Source organism: Fundulus heteroclitus, chromosome 16 (genome assembly GCF_011125445.2).
Source record: "Fundulus heteroclitus isolate FHET01 chromosome 16, MU-UCD_Fhet_4.1, whole genome shotgun sequence".
NCBI lineage: Eukaryota > Metazoa > Chordata > Actinopteri > Cyprinodontiformes > Fundulidae > Fundulus > Fundulus heteroclitus.
The window spans coordinates 36,165,566-36,180,476 of record NC_046376.1 but is presented as its reverse complement, the minus strand read 5'-3'; the positions used below and the strand labels follow the sequence as shown (position 1 = coordinate 36,180,476).

At 40.6% G+C, this 14,911-nt stretch overlaps 1 protein-coding gene across 2 annotated transcripts; it reads right to left on the bottom strand.

Moving 5' to 3' along the window:
• Positions 1-1,341: 1,341 nt before the first annotated feature.
• Positions 1,342-12,362, bottom strand: unc119.2 (unc-119 lipid binding chaperone B homolog 2). 2 transcript variants are annotated; one of them, XR_004933048.1, is made up of 6 exons: positions 12,022-12,362; positions 8,336-8,449; positions 5,891-5,981; positions 2,319-2,491; positions 1,795-2,157; positions 1,342-1,719 (listed from the first exon to the last, which is right to left on the bottom strand). XR_004933048.1 is itself a non-coding variant. In XM_036148749.1 (5 exons), exons 1-5 carry the CDS (start codon positions 12,275-12,277, stop codon positions 2,000-2,002), a joined length of 792 nt encoding a protein of 263 aa, XP_036004642.1. In that variant the 5' UTR covers positions 12,278-12,362; the 3' UTR covers positions 1,342-1,999. The 2 variants fall into 2 exon arrangements, 1 of the variants encoding a protein (XP_036004642.1); XM_036148749.1 differs by having other exon boundaries at positions 1,342-2,157.
• Positions 12,363-14,911: the final 2,549 nt, after the last annotated feature.

The window sequence follows — 14,911 nt, the reverse complement described above, 5'->3', positions numbered from 1 at the left end:
GTTATCATTTCATTTTTTAGTAAAAATGAAAGTGTTTTTAAATCTGGTTACCCTTGCTTAATGGCCTGTTAGCCCTCGAGCAGTTAACACCACAAACAAAGGAAACAAAAAACACAATGAAATAAACAACGTCTAACTCTTTTTTTTCCTAAACCAATTTTCTCTGCCCAAAAACAAGCCCTTTTGTAAACCGTTCTGATGAACAGAAAGAACTCCAATAGGGCCAGACTTGTTTGCTGGCCGCTCTCTGTCTGCTGTCTGCTCAATATGATGCATGCAGCAGCCAAACGGGAGAGCCTGCAACTGCCATGCGACATGTTGGATTATCTACCCTGATATCCTAGCATGTGGAGTGTTCTCCGTAGACAGGAACACATAGCCTGTTGACTGTGACATGTAACCAGTCAAAAAGGGATGTGAGAGAACCCCCAAGGAAAAGAATCACACAACTCACCTCTATATCATAGTGCAGGAAACGTAGAGCCTCTGTTTGTGCTGTCTCCACTCTTTTAATCAACACCTTATCTTTTTATCTTTTTTTCTCTATTAAAAACAGTCCACAGACTATCGCCATTGTTGTTCCTCGTCGTCTATGTTTATTTATTTATTTGATCTTTAGAGGTTTCGCAAGTTTTCCCATCTGACATCTGAATGATCCTGAGTGAAATCTGTTCTTGTGTGGTGTGTTTTGCTTGCCGTCTGACCGGACACTACACACTGTATGAGCAAACCTGTTTTATCTATGATTTTTCACGGTTATGTGTGGTGTTTCTCAGGCTTTGAGTATCAGGCAACTATTTTAAAATCTTGCTGTGTGAACCAGGCTTTATTTTCAACCAGGGTACAGTCACTGGATACACAAACAGACTATGCTTGTCTGTGATGCAAGGTTTCTTCAAAGATGCAGTCTCTTACTCCGCCAGCGAGATCAAGACGTTCACAAGTTTCCTCCCATGCAGCCTGGAGATCCGCAGGCAAACAGGAAGAACACCCTGCTGTGTCTCCTATCGCCGTGTCATAGGCCTCCGTGATGTGACCCAACAGTAATAAAATGTCACTTCAACATAATTTGAATGAACAAAACTAAGCATTATAAATTTCCAACCAGTTTATTACCACTACCCGTAATCCCCAGATCTAACACAACAGAGATTCTTTAGCAATTTCATCTGCTGCTCACATTAAAAGGTGATAAAAAAGGATCATATTTCATTAAATAAAACATGTGGACTGAAAACTATGGATAGAAATGCAACAGCATTCACTTTCTATCGATATTTAAACTTAAGCAAATAATGATGGCTCAAAGTTGATCCAGCTCCTTATTTATAGTTAATATAATTTTTTTAAATAGAAGTAATTTTGGTATTTCATGCTTGCTAATTAAATCATAATGCCTGAACTTACATTTTGAATACAGGGTCAAAGTGTTACAGGTTCTGACTCAGAAATCTATTTTTACAATATTAAAGTTAAATAGTAACAGTAGAAGTATTTTTCTATAATTCTGTTACACTATTTTCCACGGATTCTTAATGTTTATGCATCTAGTTTCTTTGAGTCTGAACCTAAATTTCCCCATTGTGGGACAGTAAAGGATTTCTTAAACAAGGTCAGGTTAGCATAGCACATAACCATAATGGAGTTTAATAAAGACTTGATCAGAAAGTTGACTTTATACAGTTGTGTCAATTATTTGATTTGTAAAATGATCTGAGACTACTTATGAAATATTGTAAGAGCAGGTTTATACTTCTTGGAATTGGTTAACGGATCATTTAAATTTGTAAAGACATACAGGTGTGTTTTTTTTATTGTATTCAGCTCATTGATGTCTTGGCTTTCTACAACTGGTTGTTTTGTCCATCAAGAAGGACTTACATTTGTGACAAGAGTCAGCATTTTACTATTGTACAGTTTTAAACCAAATAGGTGTAGAGCTGCCTGTTTGGTTTAAAACTGTACAATAGTAAAAGTTGAGCACAAAGTAATGAACATATTACAGTCCAACATTGTTTATACTGTTACAGCCAAATGAGTTGTCTTGTGTCTGTGGACTAAAGGAGTACTCTGCTTTGTGATGCATGATCAGCTTGTTGTTGACGAAGTAAAAACTGTCCGAGCGCGTCTCAAATGGGCTGGCAATCATTTCTTCCACTGGGAGAGAAAAAAGGAGAAGGTTCAGTGAGCTAGGCATCACCAGGAAGAGAATGGGACTAAGACTTTACACTGCATCTTAGCAATCAGTACATCTGGAGACAGCAAACTCATTTCATGGTGGTTGCATTTGGTGGCCTAGTATTTTCAAATCAACTCACCGATATTTGGTTCCAGGTCAGGTAAGCAGTAGATGTGCTCACAGGTGTTCCTGCTGTATGGAATGCAGAAGCCAATCTCAAAGTCAAAGGTTTTAAGAACCAGGTTTCTGAAAAAATGTCTTTCGATCAGACGGAAGTGGTTTAGTGCTTTGCTGCCCACTGTGAACTCCAACCTGAAGGACAGACACCACAAAATGAAACACTCTCAGTAAGAAAGCAGAGCCTCTTAATGGAATAACAGTGCTCAGCTAACAATGGCTGTCTGTCACAAAGATAACCTGTTCTACGTTGTGACAAAGGTGATTATTGACATATAGTTTGTCTGTCTTAATTAGTAACTAATCTCAGATGTAAAACAAAAAGTAGAAGCAGGTAGAAGGCTCCAGCAAAGAGTATCAACAGCACAGGGACCATAAGAACCAGCGTTCAACAAGTCCCCTCTCATCTACTTTCTCATGCTGGTACTTTCTAAATCCTCTCCTAATGTATCAGTCCTCTAAAGCGGGGAGCTGACCAGAGGAAGCGATTACCAAAAGTAATTGTTATTGATTTGGTCTGTTTAGATTTATAACAGATTACTGGGATTTGATTATTATGGTCTTAAGGGACAACTATAATTCATCACTTCTTAAAAATCAAGACAGTCGGATGAATAAGCAGGTGGCCGGAAAGGCAGACGGCCGTATTGATGGATGGATGGATGGAAGGACAGATGGCTGAATGGACAGTGCCAGAAAAGTAGGAGAGACAGAAACATTGCTACAGTATGGCTACCCATTTGCTCCTTCCTTTGTTTCCATAGCCATAAATAAATCTATTTGTATCTATGTGCTGAAAGCATTTTACATTCATTGATTTTTATTTGCAGTTTTCCTGAAATGTGGGAATAAACAGTCATACAAAATGCTCATATCACACATTAAAGTTTATAGTACATTGTTTCCTTAAGACTACTCCCTATTTCTGTTTCATTTATTTTATTTTTGAACCCTCATTCTGTGCTGATGTTGCCATACATTTTAGATCATTATCTTGCTAAAGGACCCAATTAAGAACCAATTTTGGTTCACTGGTTGAAGTCACCAGATTTATATTTCAAATATTCCATTACTTCAGATAGTTAATGATGTCATGCATTCTGACAAGGTACCCAGGATCTTTGGAAGAGAAATAGGCCCACAGTATCACAGATCGTCATCAAATGTAACAGTTAGCACGAAGTGCTTTCCCCCATGTTAAGGTTAGCTTAGACCAGGGATATCCAAATTTTCATTATATGGCCCAACATCGTGTCATCAAAAGTATTCAAGGGCCAAAAAATAATAAAAAAAAACTAATATTATACCAAAATTATATTGTGAATTGTTTTTACCTGCCCAACAAAAATATTTGCATGCAATATTTTAATTAAACAAATTAGTCAGATTTCTTTAAGAAATGGATATGTGGATCATTGTAGGTAAAAACTTAATTAGGTTTTGCTTCATTGCTTTATTGAAAAGTGATTATCCATTCGTAAAATCTTTAGTACTTGATTAAAATAGTTTTATTCTCAGCAATAAGAACAAGAATTGGGTCAGCCATTCTTTGAAAATGCTTGCTGTAATTTAAACAGTTTTAATAAATTAATTAAATGCAAATTTTAGAGCATCAAAGTCTGTATTTCAGTAAAAGTCATTGGATTGCAATAAAATGAAGGAGAATATAACAAGTATGGTAATTATTTTGTTTTGTACCATTTTCATTTGTGAGACTTGTCTGTAATAAATTTGCTCTAACTAAAACTAAACTGTCTCCCTCTGCATCAACCACCTGTGCTGGTGGGCCAAATCATTATTGAATTTCCATCGAGGCAGCACAAAATCAGTCCAGGGGCCGCAAACGGCCCCCAGACCATACTTTGGACATTCCTAGCTTAGACCAAACAGCTCCAGTTAAAGCACCAATAGAGTTGAACAAACTTTACATGCTTATGCTTGTTATGAAAAGATAAAAAGGCCTTTTTTTCTGGCATCCCATTTGTAACAAGGCAGCCTTTTCTGGATTTGCAATGGAGATTAAGGCCAAGGCAGAATATAGTAATAGCAACTGTTTATCTTTCCTGGTTGGCCATGGACAATAAACAACATTTTAAGCCTTCTAACATGCAACAAAAATCCACCTGGCCTAACCCTTAAGAATGGCAGCATTAGATAGTCCCAGTAGTCCAGAAAGCAAACCATTCCAGCGGTCTGAGTGCCGTCAGTCCGAGCTCGGCATGGGTTCCATGGATCTAGTCTTAAGATTCCTGGTTCCAGCCTTCCGAAGCAGCTGTTGGTTCCAGCCTGCAGGGCTCCAGCCAACAAAGCCTCTCCCAGTGTCCACCTCATTGCCCAGTGGGCTGCCTTCCAGCTGGGTCTCTCCGGAGTTCCTGAGCCGTCGGTCACCAGCCATCACTCTGCGTCACTGGCTTCCTGACCACGTCCTGCAGTGTTGGCCTCCTGACCACGTCCTGCGCCATCGGTTCCCAACGTTTCTAGAGCATCGGCAACTTGAAGAACTGTGTGTCTCGTCAGGATAACATCACGGCCACCCTTCTGAACTCTCTGCTTCGTCGGGACGACCTCACGGCCGTCCTCCTCAACCCTTTGTGCCTCATCGGGACAACCTCCCGATTGCCCACCCGAACTCTGGTTCTTCTATTTTTGGGAGTTTTCTTTGTTTTGTTTCTTGTCATTATTTTGTGTTTTGTTTATCATGGATTTGGTTAGTTTACTCTTGTTAGATCCTTACTTTCCTGCCTGTCGTCAGTTCAGTTAGTGTGTTTATTTTGTCATTGTTCATTCATTGTTAGATTTTATTTTTCTTCTGTCTCTGTCATTTCATTGCACTTCCTCTTGTTCAGTTCATTACCATCACATCTTTTACCTGTGCTAATCACTTTCACTTCCCTTCCCTTAATCTACAACCACACCTCACATGACATTCTTTCTAAATGTAGGACTAGTTACTCATTCAATAAATGCACTAAAATTCAAGGTTAGGGTTTTGAAGTCTGTCAGATATGCAAATAAACTTGCTCCCATCCTACATGCCCACAGTTGAAGGAGAGGCAGGGAAAGGGAATTGTACCAGGAGACCTGCAGGTAATGAAAACCACCATATTTTCTAGAAACTAAAAAAAACAAGCCATAAGGGCTTCAGGACCAAGGAGTCCAAAACCTATGCAAGGAACAAACGTGGGCTGTAGAAAGTTTTTTACAGACAATAAGGGAGTGAAAGAAAACAAAACTGAGGAATCAAAACCGTGCATACAGTGCAACACTAGAAGTGCTCAAAATGTGTTCTGATAATTGGATCAGATGTGCAAGGAGGCAGAATCAACAACAAACAGAAATGATGCTGAAAACCTGCTCCACAACAAATGACAGAAGGTAAAGAACACTAACCCCATAACTGGAGATTCACTAATAACAAATGACAAAACCTGTTCCAAAACAACTGAAATAACAGAACAAACAATCAAACTAACATTACTGGACATTTCCTTATTTCAGTTTCAATCCCTAAGAAGTAAAATATCTCAAACTTACGTAGCTCCAATCTCTCGGAGAGCCAGGAAAGCAGGAGAGAAGTGGTACTGGATGAATCTGCTGGTATCATATTCAATGATGTCCTGAATTTCTGAAACCATAGGAATTACAAACAAGTTTAACGAAGAAGCTGGATAGAAATTGGAGAAACGCAAAACTGAGAAAGGTAAAACTGACTCCCACATGTCTTCACCCTGAGTTTTCTGTTGGTGTCTTCACGAAAATCCAAATACATTTATGAATGTTTCAGAATTCCCTTTGCCAAATAAATATGCAGCTTTGTAGCAAATAAACATAACAAAGCATGTTTATGGCTTTGCTATGTAATCTCATGGAGTTTATGGTGAAGTTTTATAAAGAAAATGTAAAATTAGTAAATGAGACTGATTTGGCCTTTGTTGAATCGCCAACCTCACAAGGTGAACACCACCAGTAAGGTAAGCAGTCAGTTAAAAGAAGAAGGCTTTGAGGGGTTGGTTGTCCATGGGGACCCCTGAAGTCAGGTGGCCAGAAGGACTGCTGCATTCGTGGTTGTGGAAGAAAGCACACGGGCATTAAAGGAATTTGAATAGGCTGTGGAGAGACATATTTGGGTTCCCCTAAGAAAGTTCTGGAAAACTGGAACTCAGAAAGATGAAACAGGGACCACGGCAAGCTTTGTATGCTGAGGATACTGTCATGAGTTGGAAGGTTCTCTTCAATCCAGTTACCATTTTCTCCATGACAGTGGCAAATCCCGAAAACTTAAAGCGAGAAATGTGGTTCCGTCACAGGCTGCCGAGGTGTTTAAAATGGCCCCTGGTGGCAGGGTGACCGGATTGCATGGATGATATTTGACCTGAGAGTGGACAGTGTGGGGAAATTATGGTTGAACAGCCTGTTCAACGTTGCAAGAAGGATCAGGACAACACCATTGGCACACTTAACCCATAATAAGTGTGTTCCACTTATGGGTTTTGTGGATCTGGAGAAGGCCACTACCATGTCCACCAGTTGTTATGGACGGGGTGCTGCGGGAGGAAGGGTAACATGTCCATGGGTGGCAGAGCTTTCAGATCCTTGAATGTTCAAAGCAATAGGTGTGTCCACATCCTTCAATCTGTTTCCAGGCGAGCAGGACCTTGGCAGAATCCTTCACACACTGTGTGGAAAGGAAAGCTTCTGGTTTGGCAACTTCAGGGGTTCTTGCACGTGTTGTGCTTCTGTTGGCTTCATCATACCACAACTTCCAGTGTGCTCTGGAGCAGTTCAAGGCTGAGTATGAAGTGGCCAGGATTGGTCAGCTCCTCTCAGCCTAGCTCATGATTCTCTTCTGGAAGAATGTGAGTACCCCCTCTGAGTTGGTGGTCAGTCAGTTGAACGACCAAATAGATATTATAAGTATTCCTAAATTAGTGCCAAATGTCTGCTAGCATAGCGCTATTAGCTTCCCGGATTAGTGCTACCACGGAGTCAACGCAACTATGGTTTGTTTTAAACATCATGTTTGTTTTCGTATTGGTTCACCATCATTCGATAATGCTATGAGCGTTATTAGCACATTAATATGGAACATTAATGTTGATTTAAGGGTGTTTTGTTTAACTTTAGGATTAATCCAACAAGCGACTGATCGCTACATCGCCCCTAGTTCCTGGATGAATAATTGCATAAATTAAATCAAGTGTCCGAAAGGCATTGATTTTAACTGAGCAAAACATTCTTTAATGTTATTTTCTTGAATAATGTTTTGTTTAACTCAGGATTTGCATTGTGAATAGGTAGAAACACATAACAATGTTGTTCTAAATTAGTCAAGCTAATTTAATCTCATTTCACATTTTTTAAGATGAACTTTAGTTCTCTAATTTAGAACCAGGATTCACTGAATCATTCTGATGAGTTTTCAACCATTTTATTTGTCCTGTGGTTTCTTTTGTGTACATAGTTCCTTAACTTCTTTTTATCTTCATTTTGCTTAGTAGTTTTAGTTAAGCTTCACTAGCCTAGTATAGAGGATTTGTTGATTGAAATATATGTTTAATTCAGATAAACAGCATTCTATAGTGGTGTTCTCTGGATGTTCATTTTTTTCTGTTAATAAATTCTTGAACTTGAAGAGTTGTCACTCCTTTATTTCATGTGTTTGGTTCCAGCCTGCAGGTATACCCCATAATTAGATGGAGGATGTTTTGCCGAGGAAATGGATGTCTGGGTTCCATCCTAGACCTGTTGTCATGGTGACACAATCTCAGATAAGCAGATGATGATGATGAATGGATGGATTGCTTATTCACTGATGAGTCATATTTAGTTATTTGATTATGCTTAAAAGAAACTGGTTTCACTGATTTGTATATAGTGGTATCAAACTAAATGGGGCTGAATCTGTGAGCTTCAGCTAACAGGTTTTAAACATAACAACCAGCATGTAGCAATATGATAGGAACAAAATGGAAGCCATACCTGTTGGACGATGCTTTTTGATGTCAAGGATAACTGCTCCACTGTCCAGATCTCTGATCTTGAAGCGAGAGAAGTTTACGTTGTAGATGTTGTCTTCAAGTAAACACAAGTAATCTGAAAAAAAAAATCAATATGGAACTATAGTCTTGGATATGACAACCAGAATTACAAAAAGTAGAAGCACTATTATGTTCTTCAACTGTAAAATATTAATTTACTTTTACAGTCAGAAGTTTCCATCCATTTATCTTAGCTGTTTAATGTCATGTTAATTTTCCTTGTGATTTATGTCAAAGTTGATATACAACAACAGAAACTGCAATGTTTCTTAAACCAATAAATTCATTAGACATTTAGTCTTATGTAACCAGACTAAAAATCCCCAGTCCTGGACAATTGCTGAAGCTCAGTTTCACTCCTAAGAACATTGGATCAACTACCAAGCATGGTAGTGGCAGCATCTTGCTGGAAGCTGCTTCACTGATAGTGCTGCTGGTGCATTAGAGAAACTGGGTGGAATACCACAAACATTTTTCAACATCACCTCAAACAATTCACTAGATTATGGTTCCTCAATAGGGACAATACCTCCCTACTGGGGGGCGTTATAAACATTTTGGGGGGCGCTGGATGTGTGAGGGCTGGTATGGGGGCACTCAGGCACAAATGGGGGCACCACAAATTGATGTCAACTGACACGGAGGAACAGCAGTGCACAAAGTTGCGCGGCTGTCCATTCAGTGTCCAGCTGCATGAGACCACCATGGCTGACAGCAATGTTCTCCTGATGCCCTATGTCTGTTATGTGTGCAGGAGGGACCTAGTAGAGGATTTCCTTTTTGGGGAATACCTGACCACAGTCACGCGAGGGGAAACCATCTTCGCCACCCTGACGAAGTTCCTGTGGGAGAGGAACATCCCGGTAACAAACATCATCGCCTGCGCCACGGATGGAGCGCCAGCAATGGTCAGCAGATACCGGGGGCTCGCCACCCTGCTGAAGCAGAAAGCCCCCCGTGTGTTAACAGTGCCCTGCGTACTGGACAGTCACAACTTGGTGACCAAAAAAGTGTCCTCGTCACTCCATCAGTCCCTGGACATTATGGTCAAGGCGATTAACAAAATAAAAGCACATGCGCTGTGTGGAGAAAATGATGAGGCCTTTAAGCGCCTGCTGCTCTACACAGAGGTGCACTGGCTGTCAAAGGGCAACTGCTTGGCCAGGCTGTGTGAGCTTTTCCTTTCAGTCATTGAATTTCTTGACCAGGCAGACGCACCACCGTCTACAGCTTCCTTGCAAAACTGGAGCTCTACCAAAAAAACCTGGGGAGGCAACAATTAATTCACTTTCCACACTTAGCCAAGGTGGGCTTCTGAATTAAGGTCTGTAGATATTCCGCAAGAAGAAAGAAATGTGTGATTGGTCAGAATCGGACATGCTGCCTCGGATGCCTCTTTATTTCCATCTCCTCTACAATCGTGCATAATATCAGTAAATATATTACCACTGCCACTGCCACTTCAACGTGTTATTTTCCTTCGCCTCCTCCTGAATCAATACAAAATTACCATCTGCACTAAGGAGATTCCCTTAGCATGCGTGACATGATGTACTGTGGTAAGTGTGAAGTGTGTATGAAGAAATAACGTGACCAGAACAAACTCTGTTCTTGTTCTTGTCACCTCAAGAAAACGAGAAAAAAGTCTGTCTTCTTTCAGAGTATGAACAGGCGTTTAGACTCATTTGATTTCTGCTCACATGATAAAATACAATAGGCTATGCCTACGCCACAATATAATAATTTGTACTGTACTTGGCCAGGTGTTGGATGAGCTGACAGATCGCCACCTGCTGCTCTACACCGACCACTTGAAGTCAGTCAAGGACAACATAAGAATTCGCTTCAAGGACCTGGAACGGTCAGATCTGCCTGACTTGGTGATGGAGCCAAGGCAAGCTGCAAGCAAGCCCAAAATTCAAGAGATCCTCATTGATCTCCAGAAAGACGAGGTTATGAAGTTATGTTTCAGACCTCCGGTTGGCGTGCAATGTGTGTAGCACAAGGTCAGCGTTTTCCCCTGCTGTGGGAGAGGGTCCATCTCCTGCTTCTCACTTTCCTCACGTCTTATATCGTGGAGCAAAGATTCAGCCAAGCTCTCCACATGCAGACAAAATATCGTAACCAGCTTAACCTGGTTAGCTCTGCCGCACTCAGGCTAAAACTGACTTCTCAGTGTCCAGATGTGAAAAAGCTGGCAGTGGCCCACCAAGCACAGGGCTCTCACTAAATAAAGTGCATAAAGTTTTTCTGCTTCTTTAAAATAGTCTTTCTTTCCCTCAGCGTCTCAGTCCTCAGTTGCTTTTCAAAAGCCCAGAGAACATTAATTGACACGTGAGCGATTTTTGTTTTTGTCGTTAACGGTTGATCACGTGAAGTGTACATGTTGTTCGGCATCTCTGAATATATCAGTAAAACTAATTTTCAACAAATTCTGCAGTTCCCCAAGTTCCATGTTGCTTAATACACCTTAGGTTAAATGTGATATTGTCAATGTATGAATATGAACCAGTTCTATTCAGACTTCCCATATTATACTGCAATTTCACACACCTGTCAGAGGTCCAACAAAACTTTATCAGATACCAGAAATAACATGGTTTTCAATGAACTATTAATACGCAATTCAATCATCCTCAAAGGCTTTGACCTTTCTCTCAGTAGAGATACCAATTTGACTTAAATTCAACTAAAATAACATTTCCATGTTGTTTACCAGTTTCTCCAGTTAAGTAATGTACAAACATGAGCTATTATATGTCTCAAAAATAAGCCACTGTTTAAATCAATGCTTTAATTTCCTGTAAAATGGTCAGATTTGCTCAGCAGCACATCAAGTTGTTGGGGGCATAAATACAGCTCCAATCTAATAAAGATGGGGATTTTAAAGCAAAACAATGACTTCTCTCACCATAAAACCCGATGTCAGTTGAAATCCTCCAGTCTAACACATTGTTTACTACAAGAACACTGAAAGCGTCACCCTGTAGGTTTTCCATCCATCCATTTTCTAACGCCTATCCCTCGTGAGGTTGTGAGGGATTCTGGTGCCTATCTGCAGCAGTCAATGGTTGAGAGGCGGGGTACACCCTGGACAGGTCACCAGGCTATCGCAGGGCAACCCTGTAGTTTTTTTTTTTGTTTGTTTTTTTTTTGTAAGGGGGGGTTTAGGATGATGGAATGGTCAGGGGGGAATTTGTTTAAAAAAAGTAGAGAACCACTGCACTGGATAGTTGAACATTGAACAAGAAGGGGAATTAATAAGACTTTTATACTCTTTCCATTTTACTGTTTGACTAGATTTGTATTATCATTAAACCATTTGTTCATTTGTAAGGTCTACTTTTTTACTGTCTACTGTTGTTTGTCTGGGTACACTATTAGGAATGCATGTTATATAATTACATCCATGAATTAATTAATACATGCTAACATTGGTCAACAAGATTTTATAATATCCTTTAAACTTTATCCCTGTCACTCTGTTATTCATCACAGTCGCAACAAATTTTCTCAATGTAAACTGCGTTCTCACATGTTAGTATTTATACACTAAGGTTTCCAGCCTTTAGCTAGCTCTTCACCTCTCCCTCTTCCAGACAATGATTGCAGTGTTCTGACACTCACCCTTTGTGTAACTGTTCAGCTGCAGGACTTGCTGGGGAGTTACCGGTTCACCCGGGTTCCATTTGCTCACCAACACGTCTTTCTCTGCTGGCACTGAAGTTGTCTCTTTGGAAATGAAGCCATTCCACTCCTCCATGCTTCCATCGACCACCATCTCTTCATCGTCCCAGCCTCTATCTTTCTGCCCCTTTCTGCTTTCCTCATTCTGTTTCCTGCACTCCTCATCTTCACACCCAAATTCTTTGTGATCCTCCATCTGGGATGCCAGTTTCTTTCTTTTCTTAAAGGTAGTTATCAATGACACAGTGTGTTAAACAAAGCTGCAAAGTGTGTAATCCACAGGCAAGCTTGTGGTGTCTAAACTGATTATGTCAGTCTGGATTTAGGAATCTGAGTCAATCCCCAATTAAATATGCACTCTCTGATGGACAGGTACTCCTTTTCAAAGTCTATCACATTGTAGCCATAGACTTAATTGTATTTTTTCTTTGAATTTTATGTGACGGACCACAAATCTGAAAAGTGTGGTATGTATTGGTACTTAGCCCTATTGGAGTCAGTACTTTGAAGAACCAGCTATGTCTGTAGTGACAGCTGCAGATGTTTTGGAAAATGCCTCTACCAGTTTGGTGCATCTAGAGACTGACATCATCGTCCACTGTTCATGAAACTGCTTAAGCTCTGTCAGATTGAATGGAAAGTGCCTGTTAACAAAGTCTTACTGCAGATTCTCAGTCGGGTAACAATCTGATACATGGTCATGCTAACGCCTGATTCTGCTTTAATCTAAAACTGGCCTATTGTAGCTCTGGCAGGATGAGCAGGGTTTTTGTCTTGCTGTCCAGCTTCTAACAGCTTCTCTTCCAGGATTGTACTGGATTTAGCTCCATCTACCTTCTCATCCACTTAAGACATTTTTACATCAACCTTTTTTTTTCTGTTACTTGTGAAGAAAAAAAAAACACTGAACAATACTGCCACCATTTTGTTTGATTTTTAGGATGGTGTGTCAAGGCTGATGTATAGTGTTCATTTTCTGCAAATACACAACGTTTTGCAGTTGGCTTTTCTTTCCACACTGGCTTTCTTCTTGCCACTCCTGCTTAACGTTGAAACTGGTGGAGTGCATTACTAGTTGTTCAGTGGACAGTTTCCCCCACCTGAGCTGTGGGTCTCTGCAGCTCCTCCAGAGTTATCCTGGGCCTCACAGCTGTTTCTCTAATTAATGGTCTCCTTTCCCAGCCAGTCAGCATAGGTGGACCTCTATGTTATGGTAGGTCTACAGGTAGTCACCCCTCTTCTTTTTTTTTCCGTAGGAATGTTTGCATATGGGGGTACTAGGGTGGGAATGAGTGAATGTGACTGTGCATGTAGTTTTTGTTTGTCTTTTTCTCAGGTTGGGTTTGAACTGCCCCCTCTCCCAGGACATCTCAGGTCTCCACTAAGTTCCTGGGGGCCGTCTCTCCTCTTCCCTCAGGTGGGGGAGGCAGCTTTCCCTGTGTTGGCCCCTCTTGGGCTCCTTTGCTCTCTGGGTCCCTTCTGGCATCTGGGGTCTTGGTTCCCCTGGCGTCTGCCTCTGTGTTCTGGGGGGTGGGTCTTTGGCTCCTTACAACCACTATTGAGCATTTTTCTCATGCTTACATACACAAGCACACTCTCACTCTTACAGATTCACTTCAATACAGAAAACTCCTATCCTTCTCTTTGGCTGTCACTTTATACATTTTGTGTTAAATAATACTGTATATTCTTCAGTAATGGTTTCAAGGCATTGTTTGTTTGTACCTGTAATACTTTATGGGTTAGTTTTGCTGTTCTTCTTATATCTCTCTTTGTAGGTGAAGAAGCAGACTCAGAGGATGTTATATCGCTCTCTCCATTTTCTGTCCTCGTTCTCTTTCACCTTTTCTCCCGTTTGGCATTTTGTCTCATCTGTTTGTCTCATTTTGTTTTCCTCTTCTACCTTCCTGTTTCAGTGCCCATTTAATGGTAAATAAATGGTAAAAGGCTTGTACTTGTATAGCACTTTAACTTGACGACCTCCAAAGCGCTTTACACTACAGTTTTATCATTCACCCATTCACACACACATTCACACCCTGACGGTGGTGAGCTATGTTAGTAGCTACAGCTGCCCTGGAGCAGACTGACAGAGGCTGCCATGCACCGGCGCCACCGGGCCCTCTGACCACCGCCAGCAGGCAATGCGAGTGAAGTGTCTTGCCCAAGGACACAATGACAGAGACAGTCAGAGCGGGGGATCGAACCGGCAACCCGCCAATTGCAGTGTGTGCGTGTGTGTGCGCGTGTGTGTGTGTGTATGAGCAGGAGCAGGTGTCTTGCCTTTTTAAGAGCCTTACCACATGGGTGAGTTAGTGTGTTATCAGCAGGTCATCCAGTCTGTGAACATGATCATCTGCTCAGAATTGATGACTATTGCACATCTGCCCACTGCTTTAATTGTGTAGGAAGATATGCAGTTTAAGGTAGATAGTTTTTATTCTAATCTTTATTTATGCAGGTATTTCATTGAGATCCAATATCTCATTTTCAAGAGACACCTTTATGATAAAACATAGCATCAAAAGCAATACAATTTTACAAAACCAGTACCAATACAAGTAACTGAAATATTTGACTGAATTAAATAAGCTAATAAATATGATTTTCAAACAAAAGCAAGTTGCATAAGGAGATTTCTCTTTTTGTCTTAAAAGACATTGAAATTGACCCTTGGGAATCAAAGTGCATTTATCACTATACTACTGAGTTTGATTACCTGCTTGGGCCTGAATATTTTTGGACATATCTATGAATCCTGAGGAATGGACATGTCCAATATAAAGAAAATCGTTTTTCTTTTATGTGAGAATCAGATGACCTTCTTTCC